Source organism: Nothobranchius furzeri, chromosome 16 (assembly GCF_043380555.1).
Source record: "Nothobranchius furzeri strain GRZ-AD chromosome 16, NfurGRZ-RIMD1, whole genome shotgun sequence".
Taxonomy (NCBI): Eukaryota; Metazoa; Chordata; class Actinopteri; order Cyprinodontiformes; family Nothobranchiidae; genus Nothobranchius; species Nothobranchius furzeri.
Genome location: NC_091756.1, coordinates 35608003 through 35625906, shown reverse-complemented (window position 1 = coordinate 35625906; position 17904 = coordinate 35608003). Strand labels below are relative to the sequence as shown.

Genomic DNA, 17904 nt, shown 5'->3' with positions numbered 1-17904 from the left:
TAAATTAGGTTAGGACCTGCTTCTTTACCATTCTCCATCTATTTTGTCAGGTAACTTGTACTTTTCCAATGCCTTTGATGGTGAAACCTTCCTAGAAGTGCTCGCCATCAACACCACCTACAGAATGATCCTCCTTAAGAGCTCCCAGGACCAGCCCAGAGACCTGGCAGTCAGCCCCAAACTTCGATATCTTTTCTGGGCCGATGGTGGCCAAACACCCAAGATTGAGCGTGCCTTGCTAGATGGCACAAACCGCACAGTTCTGGCATCAAATAGCCTAGCATCACCTCGTGGTCTAACAGTTGATTACACTAATGACTTTCTCTATTGGACTGACGATGTTCTTGATATGATCTCCCGAATGGCCGTGGATGGAACACAGAGGCAGATTATTCGTTTTGGGAGCCGCTATCCATCTCCTGTAGGAATGGCTGTTTTTGGTAATAACATGCTGTGGGTGGATAAAAAGCTCGGTAAGCTCTTCCAGGCCAGCAAGGACCCAGCTAATACCGACCAGGCAGTGGTGAGTCATACAAAATTAACGGGTGGGTTTTGTTATAACTATATAATTTGGTCACCTTCCATTGAAATAACATAATAATGCACACATCTGGTGGTGTTTGGAGGGACCGGTGGTGCCTGTGTACGGCAGACTCGCCTCAGTCAGTGTGCCCAGGGGCAGCTGTGGCTACTATATATCTCATCACCACCAGAGTGTGAATGTGTGTGTGAATGGCTGATTGTGTTGTAAAGTGCCTTGGGGGGGGGGGGGGGGGGGGGTCCAGGACTCTAGAAGGCGCTATATCAAATACAGGCCATTTACCATTTTACCACATCTCACTTAAAACACAAACTATATAACATAGAATATAGAATATTCTAGCAAAGTACTTCCAATACATACTGTTTCTAATCCAATTCACATAAAATGTCTCTGCACTTGAGATTACATTTTTTTAAAGACAACTGCAATGAAAACTCCATTTTGGGGTTAGTAGAATATACTACATGGCTGGTCAGCAAGTATTAGCAGCTGGCAGCAGGAATAATAAAAGTGGATAGTTACTGGATGTGCAAATAATGTAACGATAGACAAATAAAACATTTTGTGTGATATAATCCTAAATGTTAGAAAAAATTAGCTAATTTCAGAGGGTTTGATCTAAATTCAAAATTACTTTTTTAATGATAGAAGTGATTTTTTTTCATACAATAACAAAACAATAAAACTCATTTTTAACGTGTTCAGGTAATCCGTGACAATCTTGATGGGCTGATGGATGTCACCATCTTTGACTCTCACGTCCAGCCTACATCTGCCAACCAGGTAGGCTTCAACCCCTGCCAGGAGAACAACGGCCGCTGCCAGCAGCTCTGCTTTGCCATCCCAAACCAGGAAAATCCCAAATGTGGTTGTGCTCATGGCTCACTGCTTGGTAATGGAGTAACATGTGGTTATGGTCTAGATGAATTTCTAGTTTTCACCACAGACTACACCCTGAATAGCCTGAGATTAGACCCAGGCGATCACAGCACCCCCTATCCAACGGTGAACCTGGGCTACAACTTAATGGCTCTGGATTATGACTTCAGGGAGAAGCGGATTTTCTTTACCCAGTATTTGGGTTTAGGTCGGAGCAAGATTGGATACGTTAGCACAACATCTGTCACCAGCCCTCCTGTTGTCATTGCCTCAAGTGAGTTTAGGTCTGAATTTTTCACTTCCTTCAGATTCGTATGATTGATTATCATTCTAAATACAATCCAACGTCTGTTCTTTCTGCTCAGACTTGGATGATCCAGAAGGACTTGCGTATGACTGGATCAACAAGCGTCTCTACTTCACTGACTACTACAGACGTAATATCCAGTCGATGGGTGTGGATGGGTCCAATCGCACGATTATTGCACATGCAAACTACCCCAGAGCCATCATTGTTGACCCGTGTTACGGGTAAAAAGAGCAAATTTAATCAACTATCTATAGACTTAGAATCGTTGTGTAGTATTTATGAAGATGTTTCTCCTTCTTGTGGTTCCCAGTTATATGTACTGGTCCGACTGGGGCTATCCGGCTAAGATTGAGAGAGCAACGCTTGGTGGAAACTTCCGCAGCGCCATCATCAACAGCAGTCTAACAACACCAAACGGCCTGTCTCTGGACTATGAGGAGAGGATGCTTTACTGGGCTGATGCGTCTCTGTATGTAGAAATGTTTCTAGTTAAAGTAAAAGGGGTTCGTACTCCTCCTTTAAATTTAGTTTTCATCTGACTGTCTTTCACAGAGACAAAATAGAGCGGTCCACTTTAAATGGCGAGAACCGACAAGTGATCATTCAGGGAGTCCAGTACCCGTTTGCCATGACTGTCTTCCAACAGGACATCTTCTGGACTGACTGGACAGAGAGAAAGGTTTTCAGGGCTGGAAAGGATGATGGTTCTGGATTCGCAGTACTAGTTAAAGACATGCAGTACAGACCAAATGATATCCATGTCTACGCCGCATCCAAACAGGAGAGTTGCTCTAGTCCCTGTCAGCAGTTTAACGGAGGCTGTAGTCACATCTGTGTTGCTGGTGAGAGCTGATTCATCCTTGAATTAAGGCTGAAAACTAAATTCATCTAATGTTCCACTACGCTGCATCAACCAATGTCAAAATATTGATAAATGCGTGTCAAACTTTTTCAAGCCTAAATTAAAAGTCTGTTTGACTGTATTTAAGGAAATATAACTGATATAATTTCAAAGCTTTAACACTGGTTGCCAAAGTAATAAAATATTAAACTGAAGTGGTGTTACTTTCAAAGTGAACCATTCTCGTGTAATTCAGGAAGTTTCGGCGCCGTTTGTTTTTTAAGAAGACAAATTACCTCAGTTTTCCCTCTGCTTCCTTTCACTTATTAAACTCTTATCTCTGCATACCCTTTCCTGCAGGTCCAGTGGGCCCGGAGTGCCAGTGTCCTCATGACAGCAATTGGTACCTGGCAAATAATGGGAAGGACTGCATCAAAGACACGGGTAAACGTTGTCAGCCAGAGCAGTTCACCTGTCAGAATGGTAACTGCATCTCAGCTCGCTGGAAATGTGATGGCAATGATGACTGCCACGATAACTCAGATGAGCTGGAGAGAGTGTGTGGTGAGAGATTTTATCCCTTCATGAAATCATTTTAATACTCTTGTGGTTGGTGGTTTATGATATTGCCAATATAACAATGCTAGCTCAGACTACAGCTGCAGTCTCCTCTTCTGCTTCCCAGCCTTCCACACCTGCTCGTCTGCAGACTTCACCTGTGCTAATGGACGCTGCATGCCTCTAAGCTATGCCTGCGACTACACCGATGACTGTGGTGACAACAGTGACGAGCAAGGCTGCCCCTTCCCCACCTGCAACCCTTCTACTGAGTTTACCTGCGCCAACGGCCGCTGCATTAATGCAGGCTTTGTCTGTGACGGCCACAACGATTGTCGAGACAATGCTACGTCTGATGAAATCAATTGCTGTGAGTAAAAGTGAAGCTAAGAAGTTTAATTTGTTAAAGCAAGTTCCCTGAAAAACTGTTTTTACTTGTTATTTTTAAATATGATCGGCCACTCAGAGTTTCACTAACAGGCTGAAGATAAAATAGTCTTCTACCCCATGTTCTGCTTTAGCCACCGATAAAAAAAAATCAATGCTCGGGTCAGAAAAGCCAGTGAGATCTATGTTACACTGTAAATTTGCATCCATGGGCTCACCCATCATGCTACCAGTGAGGTTGGTTGAATTGGTTTAGCATACAGCAGAGAGCATCTTGACTAGCAGAAGCTAACCATTAGCAACTCCATCACATGGCAGAACTCCTCCAGGCTTGTGTTATTTGTGGGGATAAAACAACAATGTTACAGAAGAAATGGAGTCAGTGGTAGATTCGTGTTGCTTTTAGTCATTCGGGGCAATATGTCCAAATTTCAGGAAATAAGACTTCAAAACCTGCTGTCTGAAGCTACTTTCTCCTCCAGCTGACTTGTTCTTCCTGATAAAGACGCATCTGAGCTTTTTTCACCCAAGAACGACTTACAAGACATTAATTCTTACTAGAGACAACAAATGTGTTCAAGAAATGTGTTCAACTCCTTTAATGAACCATATTTAGTTACTTTAATCTAAGTGAACTTGTGTTTTAGTACATGAAAGTCAAAATCAGTCTTTGTTACCTACTGAAATCAAAATACTGAACTTTTGGCTTCATTTGATCCTCTCCAGCTGACCGTACATGTCCTTCTGGACAGATCAAGTGTGACAATACAAATATCTGCATCTACCCTGAAAGCCTGTGTGATGGCTTTAACAACTGTGGGGACAACAGCGATGAGAATCCTCTCTTCTGTGGTAATCAGAGTGGTTAACAGACCAGTTTGTAGAGACTTGATCACCACAAAGGTTTAACATTTAAGATCCCCTCTTGGACATAAATCTAAATGTGTTTGTTGTCGTTGTGTTTCTGTGATACAGTGGGTCGCACATGTGCTCCAGATCAGTTCCGTTGTGACGAGGGAAAGTGTATCCCTCAGTCTTGGGTTTGTGATTCAATCAGAGACTGTAATGATAAGACAGATGAGCCCCCGTCTTGTGGTAAGCTGGCTGGGTAAATTCCAAAACATGATTAAAATCTTTCATTTCTTTTGTGACTCATGTTCTTCTATTACATTAACTCAAATATGTTTTTTGCAATTTACCACTCAGAAATCACATCTGTGTGTAACTAGATATGATTTCCTCTGCTTTGTGTCTGTGCAGAGGATCTAGTCAGAACATGCAGTCCAGGCCAGTTTACGTGTACCAATGGGAACTGTGTCCCTCAATCACTTGTTTGTGATGGCAACAATGACTGCTGGGACAGCAGTGATGAGGCTGCAGAGCTGCAGTGTGGTGAGACAGCACTTAGACACTTGGTTTTTTCGCCCATGCATAGACAGCATGACCTCTTTAGGAATAAATATCTTTGCAGTTTTTTTTTCTTGCCTTCTACTGTTTAACCAACATGAACTGTCATCATTTTAATCACTCCCGTAGGCCAGCGCACTTGCAGTTCCGACCAGTTCGTCTGCCCCATCTGGTACCCAGGCCACCCCCGGTGTGTGCCTCTAAACTTTGTCTGTGACGGTGATAAAGACTGTGTCAACGCAGCTGACGAGCTCCAGAACTGTCCCAACCGGACCTGCCATATGAATGAGTTTGCCTGTTCAAACGGGCTCTGCATCCTCATTCCATTCCGGTATGTGTAAAATGGTAAAACGGTAAATAGCTTGTGTTTGTATAGCGCCTTCTAGGATTCTACAACCTCCCAAGGTGCGTTACAATACATCCAGTCATTTGCCCATGCACACACATGTTCTCAGAGGACACCACCTAGAGGTGGAGAAAAGTGTTGCACATTAAGTCCCTCTCCCTGCTTTTGTGATAAAGCTGTAAGCAACACTTTTCATTCATGAAAACACACCTCTAGCCACGCAACCGAGCTAAAACACATTGCCTTACGGCATCGGTAAAGCTGCTCTGTCCAATCTTCAGCTTGTTCAGAATTCAGGAACCTTGCTGCTGCACATTAAACCCATTCTTACATCACTCCATAGTCTGTTCAGTTCAGGATTGATTTCAAGATTCTGCTTCTTCCATTCAAATCCTTGAACAGTCAGGCCCCTCCCTATCTGAGCGGACTCCATTTCTGCTACCCTTCTCATGCACTTAGCTCTGCAGATCAGCTCCTCCTCACCATGCCTAAGGCATGTGTGAAGACCCGCGAGGAAAGTTTTCTCTATCTGTGCGCTAAAACTTTAGAACTCACTACCTCTCCAGGTCAGACAAGCACCCTCTATTTTCATTTTTAAATCTCGCCTGAAAACGCACTACCTCTCCCTGGCCTTCAACTCCTAAACCATAAAGCATTAACTCGTACTTAATACATCCTTTGTTCCACCTTGGTTGTTCAATGTTAAATCTTTGGATTAGCACATTGTGGTTTTACTTTGTTGTTCATTTTAATTGTTTTTATGACATATGTGACTATTTCTGCTCGTGTTGTTTTATTATGGGCAGTAGTGTTTCCCCTAGGAATTTTTCCAGCTGTGGTGGTGGGGCCGGCAGGCAGGGGGTGGGGGGGTGGGGGTGGGGGGGTGGGGGTGGGGGGGTGGGGGGGGGGCTGCTTGGGGAGAAATTATGACACGTCTCTAAATAAAGTTAAAATTTCTAGTGCAGAGTGGAGACAACCCATAGAAGCACTGATTTGATCTCATTTCAGAGAAAAATAGAACAGGTCAAATGCATCTAATAAATAAAATTACTAACAAACTCAGGAATCTGTTTCTTTGCTTCACTGTTCTGGTGCTGAAAATATCACTAATGCGGATCAAAGGAGATACACAGATGAATGCACCTCCTAATTATTATTTGGAGACTACATTTACTGCAGCTGGCAGAGGCAGAGATTTTTTCTATTGATACACGGAATTTACAGAATCATTTTAAATGTTAATAGGGGAAGACTGCAGGAGGGAGCGGTAAAATACAGGGGGTCCCCAGCAAAAACAAGAAACTACAAGTCTGATGAAACCCACTGGTTTTCCATCAGGCAGTCACGGGGAAGCTCCAACGACCCAGTGGCTGTGCTGGGTCAATGTTATTGAGCTCAGTCCGGCTCGGCAGAGGGTGAACGAGCCAAGGCGACGTCGTGCTCTGCTTAAGAAGTGTTATTTTCCCGCTTCAGAAGAAGCATCCAACGTGTTTTTATGCTTTCTCCGAGACATGTCACATCGCTAAGTTGTTAGCGCAGCACGCTGACACGTCAATAGTGCAGCGTAGCCTGCTGGAGGTTTTAAGGGTTCAGATGAAACACCCGACCTCTCAGGCTGCTCACACATCGAACTTAAGTTGTCGCTGTTGAGCTCACGCCGTAATACAGTATTAGATGCGGTTAAAGTCAGACATGAAAAAATACATTTTACATAAATAAGTGATGCTTAGCCTGGTGGGGGGAGGAAAACCTGGCCTAATAAGCACTGGAGGAAACCCTGTCAAGATTGTCAACACTCATTTATCTTAACGCTATTGAAACATGTAAACCAAAAAGCATTATATCCACTGCTACCTTTCCAATTTTAAACTCAGTAACTTATGCTGTAATTTCACCTTGCCCTGCCTGCTCCTCCTTGCTGCCCGCCGACTGTGATCACAAGCGGCAACATAGTAGTTCCCGCTGCTTCTTCTGGAAACAGCACCAAAAAAAAAAAAAAAAAAAAAAAACTTGGGATCTTGTAGGCTTGTCAGTGAGATTTCAGCTGTTGTGTCCCGCCACGGCTACGCCTATGTAAGGGAAACCCTGGGCAGTGCTTTGGTCGGTTGTAATGCCGTGTTAAATGTGTTCTAGTAATCAAGTGGTATGGTATGTTTTACTATTGCTATTCTCATGTTTGTTTATTCATATTGTTCATGATAAATGTCACCAACCATTTAATATCTGAGTTTACCTTGGAGATCCGTCCACCATTAAAAAGCAGATCCAAGGTAAATTCTATGCTGGTCTTTGATGGGATATTCTACAAGTGTAGTCCATGGGCTTTTCTGTACTTTTGTCTGTCTTTGAGTCAAAGCAGTCAGTCATGCAATCAGTAGTTTTGTGGTTGTGAAGGCGGTTGTAGCCACTGTACGATTCACTGTGTCTTTGTAAACTACTGGAAAACGCCATATTTCTGCTAATGCAAGTGCACTATGTGATAGACATCCATATGTGAGTGGATGCCAAACACGACTGGCTAATGCTTAGCAGTGGTCAAGTAAAATTACACGGAGTGCTATGGGACAATGGGTAGGTTTAGCAAAAAAACGTTACGTATTGTCCTTGGTATTTCACACAACAGGGTAAATCTATCACTTATACATAATTGTAGCCTGGCAAACCATCCTATGGTAGTACCTCTATCTGCTAATGTTTCACAGTGTAGCGTAGGCAAATCGATGATTTTTATTTGTTAAGACCAGGACGATGTAATTTTCTATATAAATATAAAATATTAACCTGCTAGGTCTTTATTTTATATTATCAGAAGATCTAGGATTTAATTCAGAAGATCTAGGTTCTTTGCTTTTTCAGTGATCAACCACACTTCGTGTTACTTCAAGAAAGAGTCAGGTTTATAAAAGTAAGAATTTATTTTGCAAACAATTAAAACATGACTAATTACCTAAGCCAGGGGTGTCCAATCCTGGTCCTGGAGGGCCGGTATCCAGCAGGTTTTGTGGTTTTTCCGCTCCAACAGGTTTGATTCAGTGGTTGAAACACCTGTGCAGCAGCTCATCAGGCTCTGCAGAAGCCTATTAATTAGCTGCTGATTGAAATCAGGTGTGTTGAAACAGAGTTCAAACTAAAACATGCAGGATACCGGCCCTCCAGGACCAGGATTGGACACCCCTGAGCATTTACTGTGAGTGGATGTAACTAAACGTGATGAAGGAACCTATGTGTGAATGCAATGTCAGTCAGAGCTTCCTTATCAAAATAAGCTGAGTTCTGGTGAAAATAATTTGGTTTGCCCTAGGCTATAAAGTTGTTATCATCAGAAGCACATCAGACACAATCTGTCATGGCTTTTTCGCCCATTTTGGAGAGACCCTCTTGGTGGATCCGAAAGTTGGAGGGGTCGGCTGACCTCTGGCACCGGAGGGCTGTAGAATACCGTGGTACCGACTCTTCAGTTCAGAGATGTCTCGGGTCACAACAGCTGGATGGAACCTTGCGTCTGGCGGACCCTTAAGGAGTCTAACAATATCAGCTTGGTTTCTGCAGGAACTGTTTGCTCATCAGCTTTGCAGGTGCAAAAAGGTTTTGACGACGTGTCAAAATCTTTGATGGTTAAAGAGGTTTTGCTACAGATGGCTGGTCTGAGCGATTCTCTAGAACTGTCGAATTACTCCGGATGATCCAGTTTTAAGGCTGTTATGATTTGCGCAGCCAATCAAAGGCTGACAGCTTGGGAGATGTTACCAAGACAACTCAGAAACGCACCTTCTTTGATACCGGATGTTCTGACTGGTTAAAAGGGTTAAACTTGTTGTTGTGTGAGTGCAGGTGTGAGGACCTCGTTGTCAAAACATGTTGAACACATGGCAGGTTCTAGTAGACAAACATAACATAACATCTATTCAGTGAGCACAGATTAATGAAACATTTCATTATATTATAATTATTATAAGTAGTAATAAACAAATGTTTATTTAATGATTATCTAGATTATAAGTCATGAAAGAAGTTCATATTGATTTAGGAAATCATTCTTGAATTTAGCAATTGAATCGAGCTGGAGTTCTTCCTTCTGTGGAGGCAGACAGATGGGACCTTGGGAAAGAAAGTTATTGTTTATCTTTCAGTCTTGCAGAGTCTGTGAGTCCCAGCTGGTATGAAGGCAGGCTCATTTAAAGGGAACACATGCAGTGTTGTGTCTCCTTTCTGACCAGATGTTAAATAGATGTTGAAAGGTCAGACTGTACCAAAACTGAACATTGCTGGACATTACAACAGATAAGCACAAGTCTAAATCTTCCAAAGTTGATACCAAAGCCCTTTGAAATGAGCTCTTTTCCTGAGCCACCACCATATTTGTAGTTTTTCCTCCATCGCAGCTCTGGTGCTAAGCCTACCCAGCATCTCTCTATGAACATAGAGCGTTATAATTGGCCAGGTCCACGCTTAGCCGAGCCAATTGTAGACCTGCTGAGACTACAATGGAGTGTGGCAAGACTCGTCAATGACTGATGAGTTTCTCCTTCTTTCTAGCTGTGATCGTGTGAATGATTGTGGCGATGGCAGTGATGAACTGGGCTGTAAGTATGACACGTGCAGCAGCAACCAGTTCACTTGCCGTAACGGAGCCTGTATCCCCACCTACTTCATTTGTGATGGAGATAGTGACTGTATGGATGGTTCAGATGAGGCAGACAGCTTGTGCGTCACACCTGAACCTACCTGCTCCCCTGAACAGTACCTGTGCCTATCAGGAGACTGTATCGACCTTCACAAGGTGTGCAACGGGCAAAAAGACTGCCAGGACAACAGCGATGAAAAGGGCTGTGGTGAGATTATTTACATTATTTTATCTTTTTTTTCATTACTTTTAATCATCAGGGAAATGATTAGTTTTAAAGACTTAGAAACATATGGTTGTACAGCTGCTGGTCATAAATTAGAATATGATGACAAAGTTGATTTATTTCAGTAATTAAATTCAAAAAGTGAAACTTCTATATTAGATTCATTCATTACACACAAACGGATATATAAATGTTTTTTTCACTATTTTTGATGATTGTAACTCACAAAGTTAAAGTTCACATTAGTCATCATCACACACTGGTGAAATTCATCTCTGCATTTGACCCATCCCCGTGTGGGGGAGCGGTGGCGGAGCTCGGGAAATATTTGGTGGTTTAACCCCCCCCCAATCCAACCACTTAAAGCTGAGTGTCAAGCAGAGAGGCATTGGGTCCCATTTTTAAAGTCTTTGGTGAGATCTGACACTCTACCACTATACCACTGAGCTGGTTAACTACTAATGAACATCCCAAATTCAGTAACTCAGAAAATTAGAACATCAACTAAGACCAATGCAAACTTTACACTGGACTTCAAGCACCGTAGACTCTGTGCCTCTCCTCTCTTCCTCCAGACTCTGAAATCTTGATTTCCAAAGCAAACTTTACTTTAATCAGAGAACTTAAGTTTGGACCACTCAGCAGCAGTCCAGTTATTTTTGCCTTTATCCAAGGTGAGACACTTCTGACGCTGTCTAAGGTATGCGACAGCTGAAAACCATCTCTTGCATACGTGTGTGTGTGGTGGTTCTTGAAGCACTGACTTCAGTTGCAGTCCACTCTTTGTGAATCTCCCCCACATTTATGAATGGGGTTTGTTTCACAATCCTCTCCAGGGTGTGGTCATCTCTACTGCTTGTACACTTTTTTCTACCACATCTTGTCCTTCCCTTCACCTCTCTATTACTGTGTTTGGATACAGAGCTCTGTGAACAGCCAGCCTCTTTAGCAATGACCTTTTGTGTCTTGCGTAAGGTGCCAATGGTCGTCTTTTTGGTCAGCAGTCTTCTCCTTGAGCAAGTAGCCTATAGAACTAGACTGAGAGACCATTTAAAGGCTCTTGCAGGTGTTTTGAGTTAATTAGCTAATTAGAGTATGGCACCAGGGCTCTTCAATATTTAACCTTTTCACAATATTCTAGTATTCTGACAAACTGAATTTGGGATTAGTTGTCGGTTATAATCATCAAAAATAAAGAAAGAAACATTTAAAATATATCAGTATGTGTGTTAATAACAAGTTTCACTTTTTCAATGGAATTACTGAATTAAATCAATGTTGTCATGATATTCTTATTTTATGACAGCACTGTCTAGACAGACAAGGCAAAAGAAGGAAAATTGTTACCCTGATTTTTGATTAATTGAATAAATCCTTCCTTCCTCTTTCTTCCTTTTTCCTTCAACCTATTTAGGAATCAATGAGTGTCTCAACCCATCCATCCACAAGTGCGCTCAGCTCTGCACTGACACCCTCACTAGTTATTACTGCTCCTGCTACCCAGGCTACCGTCTCATGCCGGACGGCAAAGCCTGCGAGGATCTCAACGAGTGTGTTAGCACACCCGCTGTTTGCAGCCAGATTTGTGAGAACACCGTTGGCTCGTATCACTGCAAATGTGCTCCAGGGTACATCCGTGAGCCGGATGGACGCACCTGCCGCCAGAACAGCGGCGTTGCCCCATACCTGCTTTACAGTAATCGCTACTACATCCGGAATTTAACCACAGACGGGTCACATTTGAGCATAGTCCTGCAGGGGCTGTCCAACGTAGTGGGGTTGGATTTTGATCACTATGAAAGGAGACTGTACTGGCTGGATGTAGGAGCAGGAAAGATAGAGAGAATGCGCTTTGATGGCAGTGAAAGAGAGACGCTTGTGTCTAACAATTTAGGAGGAGCTGAAGGCCTGACAGTGGACTGGGTGGGAAGGTGAGGAGAATCTTCATGAATAAAATTTTATTTAAAAATGGTTGCAAATTAAAACTTGCATGAATTGAGTTTGGTCAGGTCTAGGAGGAATGCTTTTCACCCTGCAGGAAAGTGTACTGGGTGGATGGTTATTATGGCTCAATTCACGTGATGGAGTTGGATGGACGCTACCAGAAGAAGCTGCTGTCAGAGCATTTCACAAATGGAAATGACACATATATTATCAGCCGACCTCGTGCTGTAGCTGTCAATCCCAAATACGGGTATTTACAAACACACACACATATACACACACACACATACACCAGTCTGGTACACAAAACAGATTTATACAAGCTTTCCCACAGATAAAAATAAAATGTATAAATCTCAACTCTAATTTCCTACTGATGTGTTGCTCGACTATTCGTCGCCTTCCTCTTTTCTCCCTTCATGCTGCCTTTCTAGATGGCTCTACTGGACCGACTGGGCTGATGCTGCTTATATTGGTAGAGCTGGTATGGATGGATCAAATGTCAGTGCCATCATCACAGCCAAACTGGAGTGGCCCAGTGCTCTGACCATTGACTACACCACCAACAGGATCTTCTTTGCTGATTCACACCTCAACTTTTTGGAGTGAGTTGAGACCATCTGAAATGAACTAATGGTTTGATCCACTGCTCTCATTGTGAAATAGATACACAGCAATCAAATCTTTTAAATATCTTAGCTTTGCAGACATGGACGGTCAGAACCGGCACCGAGCCATTGCCGGAACGCTCCCTCATGTGATTGCTGTTTCCCTGTTTGAAGACTGGGTCTACTGGACTGACTGGAACACACACACTGTAGAGAAAGCTCATAAATACACTGGCAAACAACGTGCAGTCATGGGCAACAACACACATCGACCGTATGACATCCACGTTTACCACCCCTACAGGCAACCTCGAAGTACACATCAACATTTACAAGTTCCTATAAACTCATTACATCAACAAACTCCTGTATTAAATACTTCCCCCTTCTCTGACAGGTGAAAACCCTTGCTCATCACATTATCTCACCTGCAGTCATCTGTGTCTAATTGCTCCCGGAGGGCAGCAAGCAACCTGCAAGTGTCCGGATCACTTCATCGGTTTAGCTATTGGATTCAAGATCCAGTGTGTGGCCGACTGCTCCAGCACCCAGTTCCGCTGTGGGGACAACGAGAAGTTAGTCTGCTAGAAACCCCTTTCTGTTTCATGGATTTGTGGCCATTTATTTGGATTTTTTTGTGCATCATAAAAAATGGGAGTTTGTATTTCAAAATTAGATTTTTACCATGTTATTTATACATTAGTAAATGTTAAAGTTCCCTAATAAATACTTTGTTAGCAAGCTAAATTGGAGTGATTTTACAAACTAAATATTTAGGTCAGAACTAAATGTTTAGTTTGTAAAATAAATATTTAATTTACTTACAAAATATATTTAATTTGGAGCAAAATATTTAGTTTACAAAATAAATATTAACTCCAAATTAAATTTTCATTTTCCAAAATAAATATTAAACATCTAAATAAATATTTATTTTACAAACTAAATATTTAGGTCTGACCTAAATATTTAGTTTTTGAGATAATTTTTTACTCAAAGTTAAATATTTAGCTTACTAACTAAATACTTAGTGGGGATCTTTAACATTTATAAATCTATGAATAACATGGTGAAAATATGACTTTAAAAAACAAACTCTCATTTTATTTCTTTTACAATCAATATGCTAAATAACCCAAAATATTGCTGTCAATGTATGACTCTTTGACTTTACAAATGCACCCTATAGGTTTCTGTGTAAAACATTACCCTCAGACCTGACTTAAGCTTGAGCCAACAGCTAGTCTGAACACAGTATACCAAAATTTATTGGTACCATCCTTAAAATTTTCCATTTTTACAGAGATTCATGCAGATTGTGTTTATGACATTTACACGTCATTGTAAATTTGGCATTTCACAGTTATTTCTACAAAAATATGGCGAAAGTCCTGCTAGCCTTGACACCAGGGTTCACAGGAAATGCTCCGTTTTGCTGCTGAAGCAGATTTTTAAGAATATTAAACCATGTATAATGATTTATAACTCTCATTGACACTAACTTCAGAATGACTGAGATATTCATTTAACTAGGAAGAAAATTAAATAAAATTACAATAAATAGCAATTAGTCAAGATCTGCGTATGCACACAACATATGAGCCAATAAATCAGAGACAGTTTTCAAGTAAATTTAATCGTCAAAAGTGAAAAAGAAGTTGAATAAAATGTTATGGAATGGCATCCAGAGTCAATGTGCTCTTCAACGTTTTTTGCACTTTCTTAGGTGTGTTCCTATATGGTGGAAGTGTGACGGCCAATCAGACTGTGGCGACGGCTCAGATGAACCTCAGACCTGCCCGCCTCGTTACTGCCCCATAGGCCAGTTCCAGTGTCGGGATGGCAGCTGCACATACCCCGGTTTCATCTGCAACGGCCACCCAGACTGTCCTGACAGTTCAGATGAGGATGCGGCTCTTTGCAGTATGAGGATTTTAAAAAGTTGAATGTAGAAAGTACTAAAGTGACTTAATTCAAAGTCAAAACAAAATGATAGAAGTGCTGTGCTTGGTAAGATCAGATCATGTGGTTGAACTGAATCCAGATCCAGGTTTTATCTTCTTGTAGGTGATCACCGGTGTGAGGCCAACCAGTTCCAGTGTAAAAACAAACAGTGCATCCCCGTGTCCTGGCACTGTGATGGTTTAAGTGACTGTTCCGACGGCAGCGACGAGGATGCAGAGACTTGTGCTCAGAAGACTTGCCGTCCCGGACAGTTCCAGTGTACGAATGGCCGCTGTCTGCCATTGAGTTACTTCTGTGACGCCCAGGATGACTGTGGAGATGGATCTGATGAGCCACATGAAATCTGCAGTAAGTGCATAAACACAACACACTCAAAAATGAGATGATAATTTTTGCACTAGTAGAGCCCTGGGATTGTTGTGGGCCATAACAAAGTAAGCAGCTGTCCTGTGAGATTTAGGGTGAATTTAATTGACATAAACACAAACTGTTCACTGCTAAATTTTTCGTTGTGAATTTACAGTAAATAATTTGATAAATTTTGCATGACTTTCACAGTAAGAAATGCAGTAATATACTGTGAAATATACTCACAGCTACTTATTGTAATTTTTTAATGTCATATTACAGGATATTCTTGTAAAAGCACAACTTTTTACTCTAATTTTACAGTTTTATTGACAAAACAATTATAGTGATATTACAGTTAATTACTGGGGAATTACAACCTTTTGCAGTGCATCATTACAACAAGACCCTGTACTTTTACAGGGTGTACTGTGAAATTAATGTACAAGTTTACAATTATTTTCTGTGAATTTACAATGCAAACTAAGGAAAATGTCCAGTAATTTACTGTAAAAGTAATGCAGATTTACTGTATTTCAAGAATGCAAATAATATAATGACTTAGAAATATTCAGTAATATTACCTTTAATGATCAAGTAGGGGGTGCTAGGGAGTTCTGTAGTATTGACGTCCGCGACAGTGGCACGTGGCTGTAAGACACAATAGCATGGATTTAGGATAATGGATAAATATTCTTCACTGGTCAGAGATAGTAAAAACCTAGCGGTAACCAGATCTATGTGTAGCCCCAACCCGTGTCAAGTCTACACTGCAATCTTAAACTGCACCTAAACAACGCGTCTGAAAACGGGAGGGCCATCTGTTAGAATATTTTCAGCTAATTGGACGACACTCGAGCAAGTGTCCGGCTATCATGATTTGTCCTTAGTGGATCGAAGACGGGCAGCTTTAATTTGAACTGTACAAGATAGATTGTCGGGGTTTTGGACAACTCCAAATCTCGCAAGAATACAGTTTGCAGCGCAAGGTTAAGGCAGGAAATCATACAAGGTAAATGTGGATAGTGTAATCACTCATGTTGCATTTTACATATTTCAATACAAAAAATAAATCTTACATCAACTTCAAGAATCAAACTCTCTTTCGGCTCTTGAAGTACAACGTCAGGAGCAGCAGGATGCAGGCAGCCTAGGAGTCTGGATCATAGCAGGCCAGAACATCACGGATCTTGGGGTTGTTCAGTGTTGCACAGTAATCCAGGATGGTCTGTCCTCGTCGACTAATTGCCTCTTGTAGTTTCTGAAGGACATCAATGTTCATCAGGAGGCCAAAGTGTGAGAATAGGCATTTCTGAGAGATGAGAAATGGCCACTCCTGTTTTATCTCAGGCATCACTGCAGCAGGCACTTTATTAAGATATTTCCGCAGAATGACGTATGTCTTTTTCATCAGTAGTTCAGCTCTCTCTGCTCCATCCATTCCTTCTTCTGTGTATATAGAATGTATTGTTAGCATCCAAGTAACAATTTGGTGTTGTAGCTGCCCAACACACACAGTGTAAAGATCTTACAACTTGTTTCTAGTATTTCTTGTTTTACACAGAATAGCAGAAAATGTTCGTTCTTTACCTTTGTTTTGCTGACAGTTTTGGTTCTCAGCGGGAGCCAACCAAAACTGACAGCAAAACAAAGGTAAAGATTTGACCTTTTTTGCTATTCTGTGTTGACAAGAAATACTAGGAACAAGTTATAACGATAAGACACAGTATGAACATAACAAAGAAGTGTGCAGATTTCGACCAATTACTTAATTCCAAACTAAATAACTCAAAAAGAGAGTTGATGGCATACCTGAGTAGATGTTCAGCAGATCCCTTTTCATATTCTCCAACGTTGCCTCGGTCTCCCCTCTGGCAAATCTGCTGGGCCCCACCTGACACATCTAAGAGTGGGCATCACAGGGAAAAATTACTATTGAGGATAGTTATAGCACAGAAAATGGAGCTAGTTGTCTCATGACCAATGATCAGCAGACTGATGCTCTGTTGTGACTGCCTAAATAAACCCATCCCACAGAAGTTATATTAAAGAGTGACAGTGTTGTAAACATGGGTGTTTTATCCAATTATTAAGGACAAGCTATTTAGTGTACCATAACCATGCATGGCAAGGAGCCATTTTGCACAATACCAGCACCCCAGCTCAGCTAAAACCCAAATGGAACAAGGCCATAATAACAGTTAATTACACCTGTGTTTACTACAATCTAAACATTGCAACATGCTTGCTGAGATGAGACCATGTCAAAATGTCAATAAAGTACTGGTAGGCAAGAGAAAAATGTTTCATCTCAATTCTGGGTTATTCGTGGTCGTTTACAATGCTTTCGATCAAATGTTGACAGATTTTACATGTATATTGCCACATACCCATATCGGTCAACAGGACCTCTTGCCAGTCTGGCCTCTCCTGCCATTCCCATGCACGGTCTTCTTTCTCTGTGGCGTTGAGCAAGAGTATTATTCCTATTTTTGTACTCCACTCTGTGACATCCATCTCCAACAGTATCACCATGCTTGCCAATGTCGCTAAAGGATTTTGTATGGCTCCTGCAAATTTGGGTAGAATAATTATAAAACAAGTCAGAATTGTGGGGCCTATTAAATAGGCATACAGCTAATGTACTTGAAGAAACAAAACACACTTAAAGTCCATCTTTTAAGTTGTTTTAAAATCATAACCATCTTTTTATTTGGTGAAAAATTAAAGTTGATCACACTTTTCAGTGTTTGAATGACTCTCAGATGTTATAATTTGTCTGTCTTTAGCTCTGCAAAAAGTCAGCTTCAACAAAAAGCTAACAAATGTCTTACTGTGGATGTTTCAAGTATAAGTGACAGAGATGGTTGTCATCTCCTATCTCATGACCACTTTGTCTCCCATATTCTTGTTTTTC

At 41.5% G+C, this 17904-nt stretch overlaps 1 protein-coding gene across 2 annotated transcripts in view; it reads left to right on the top strand.

Annotated features, from left to right (window-relative positions):
* The window catches only part of lrp2b (low density lipoprotein receptor-related protein 2b), a 64805-nt gene that overhangs the window by 21342 nt on the left and 25559 nt on the right, over window positions 1-17904 (top strand). For both annotated transcript variants that reach the window (XM_015963173.3, XM_015963172.3), the window contains exons 39-57: window positions 51-523; window positions 1250-1697; window positions 1789-1954; window positions 2044-2202; window positions 2286-2575; window positions 2935-3138; window positions 3260-3502; window positions 4246-4371; window positions 4495-4614; window positions 4780-4911; window positions 5056-5257; window positions 9809-10104; window positions 11537-12053; window positions 12161-12316; window positions 12501-12671; window positions 12766-12989; window positions 13072-13249; window positions 14401-14597; window positions 14742-14987. In XM_015963173.3, the coding sequence (XP_015818659.3) occupies window positions 51-523; window positions 1250-1697; window positions 1789-1954; window positions 2044-2202; window positions 2286-2575; window positions 2935-3138; window positions 3260-3502; window positions 4246-4371; window positions 4495-4614; window positions 4780-4911; window positions 5056-5257; window positions 9809-10104; window positions 11537-12053; window positions 12161-12316; window positions 12501-12671; window positions 12766-12989; window positions 13072-13249; window positions 14401-14597; window positions 14742-14987 (4548 nt within the window). The remainder of the gene's footprint in view (window positions 1-50; window positions 524-1249; window positions 1698-1788; window positions 1955-2043; window positions 2203-2285; window positions 2576-2934; window positions 3139-3259; window positions 3503-4245; window positions 4372-4494; window positions 4615-4779; window positions 4912-5055; window positions 5258-9808; window positions 10105-11536; window positions 12054-12160; window positions 12317-12500; window positions 12672-12765; window positions 12990-13071; window positions 13250-14400; window positions 14598-14741; window positions 14988-17904) is intronic.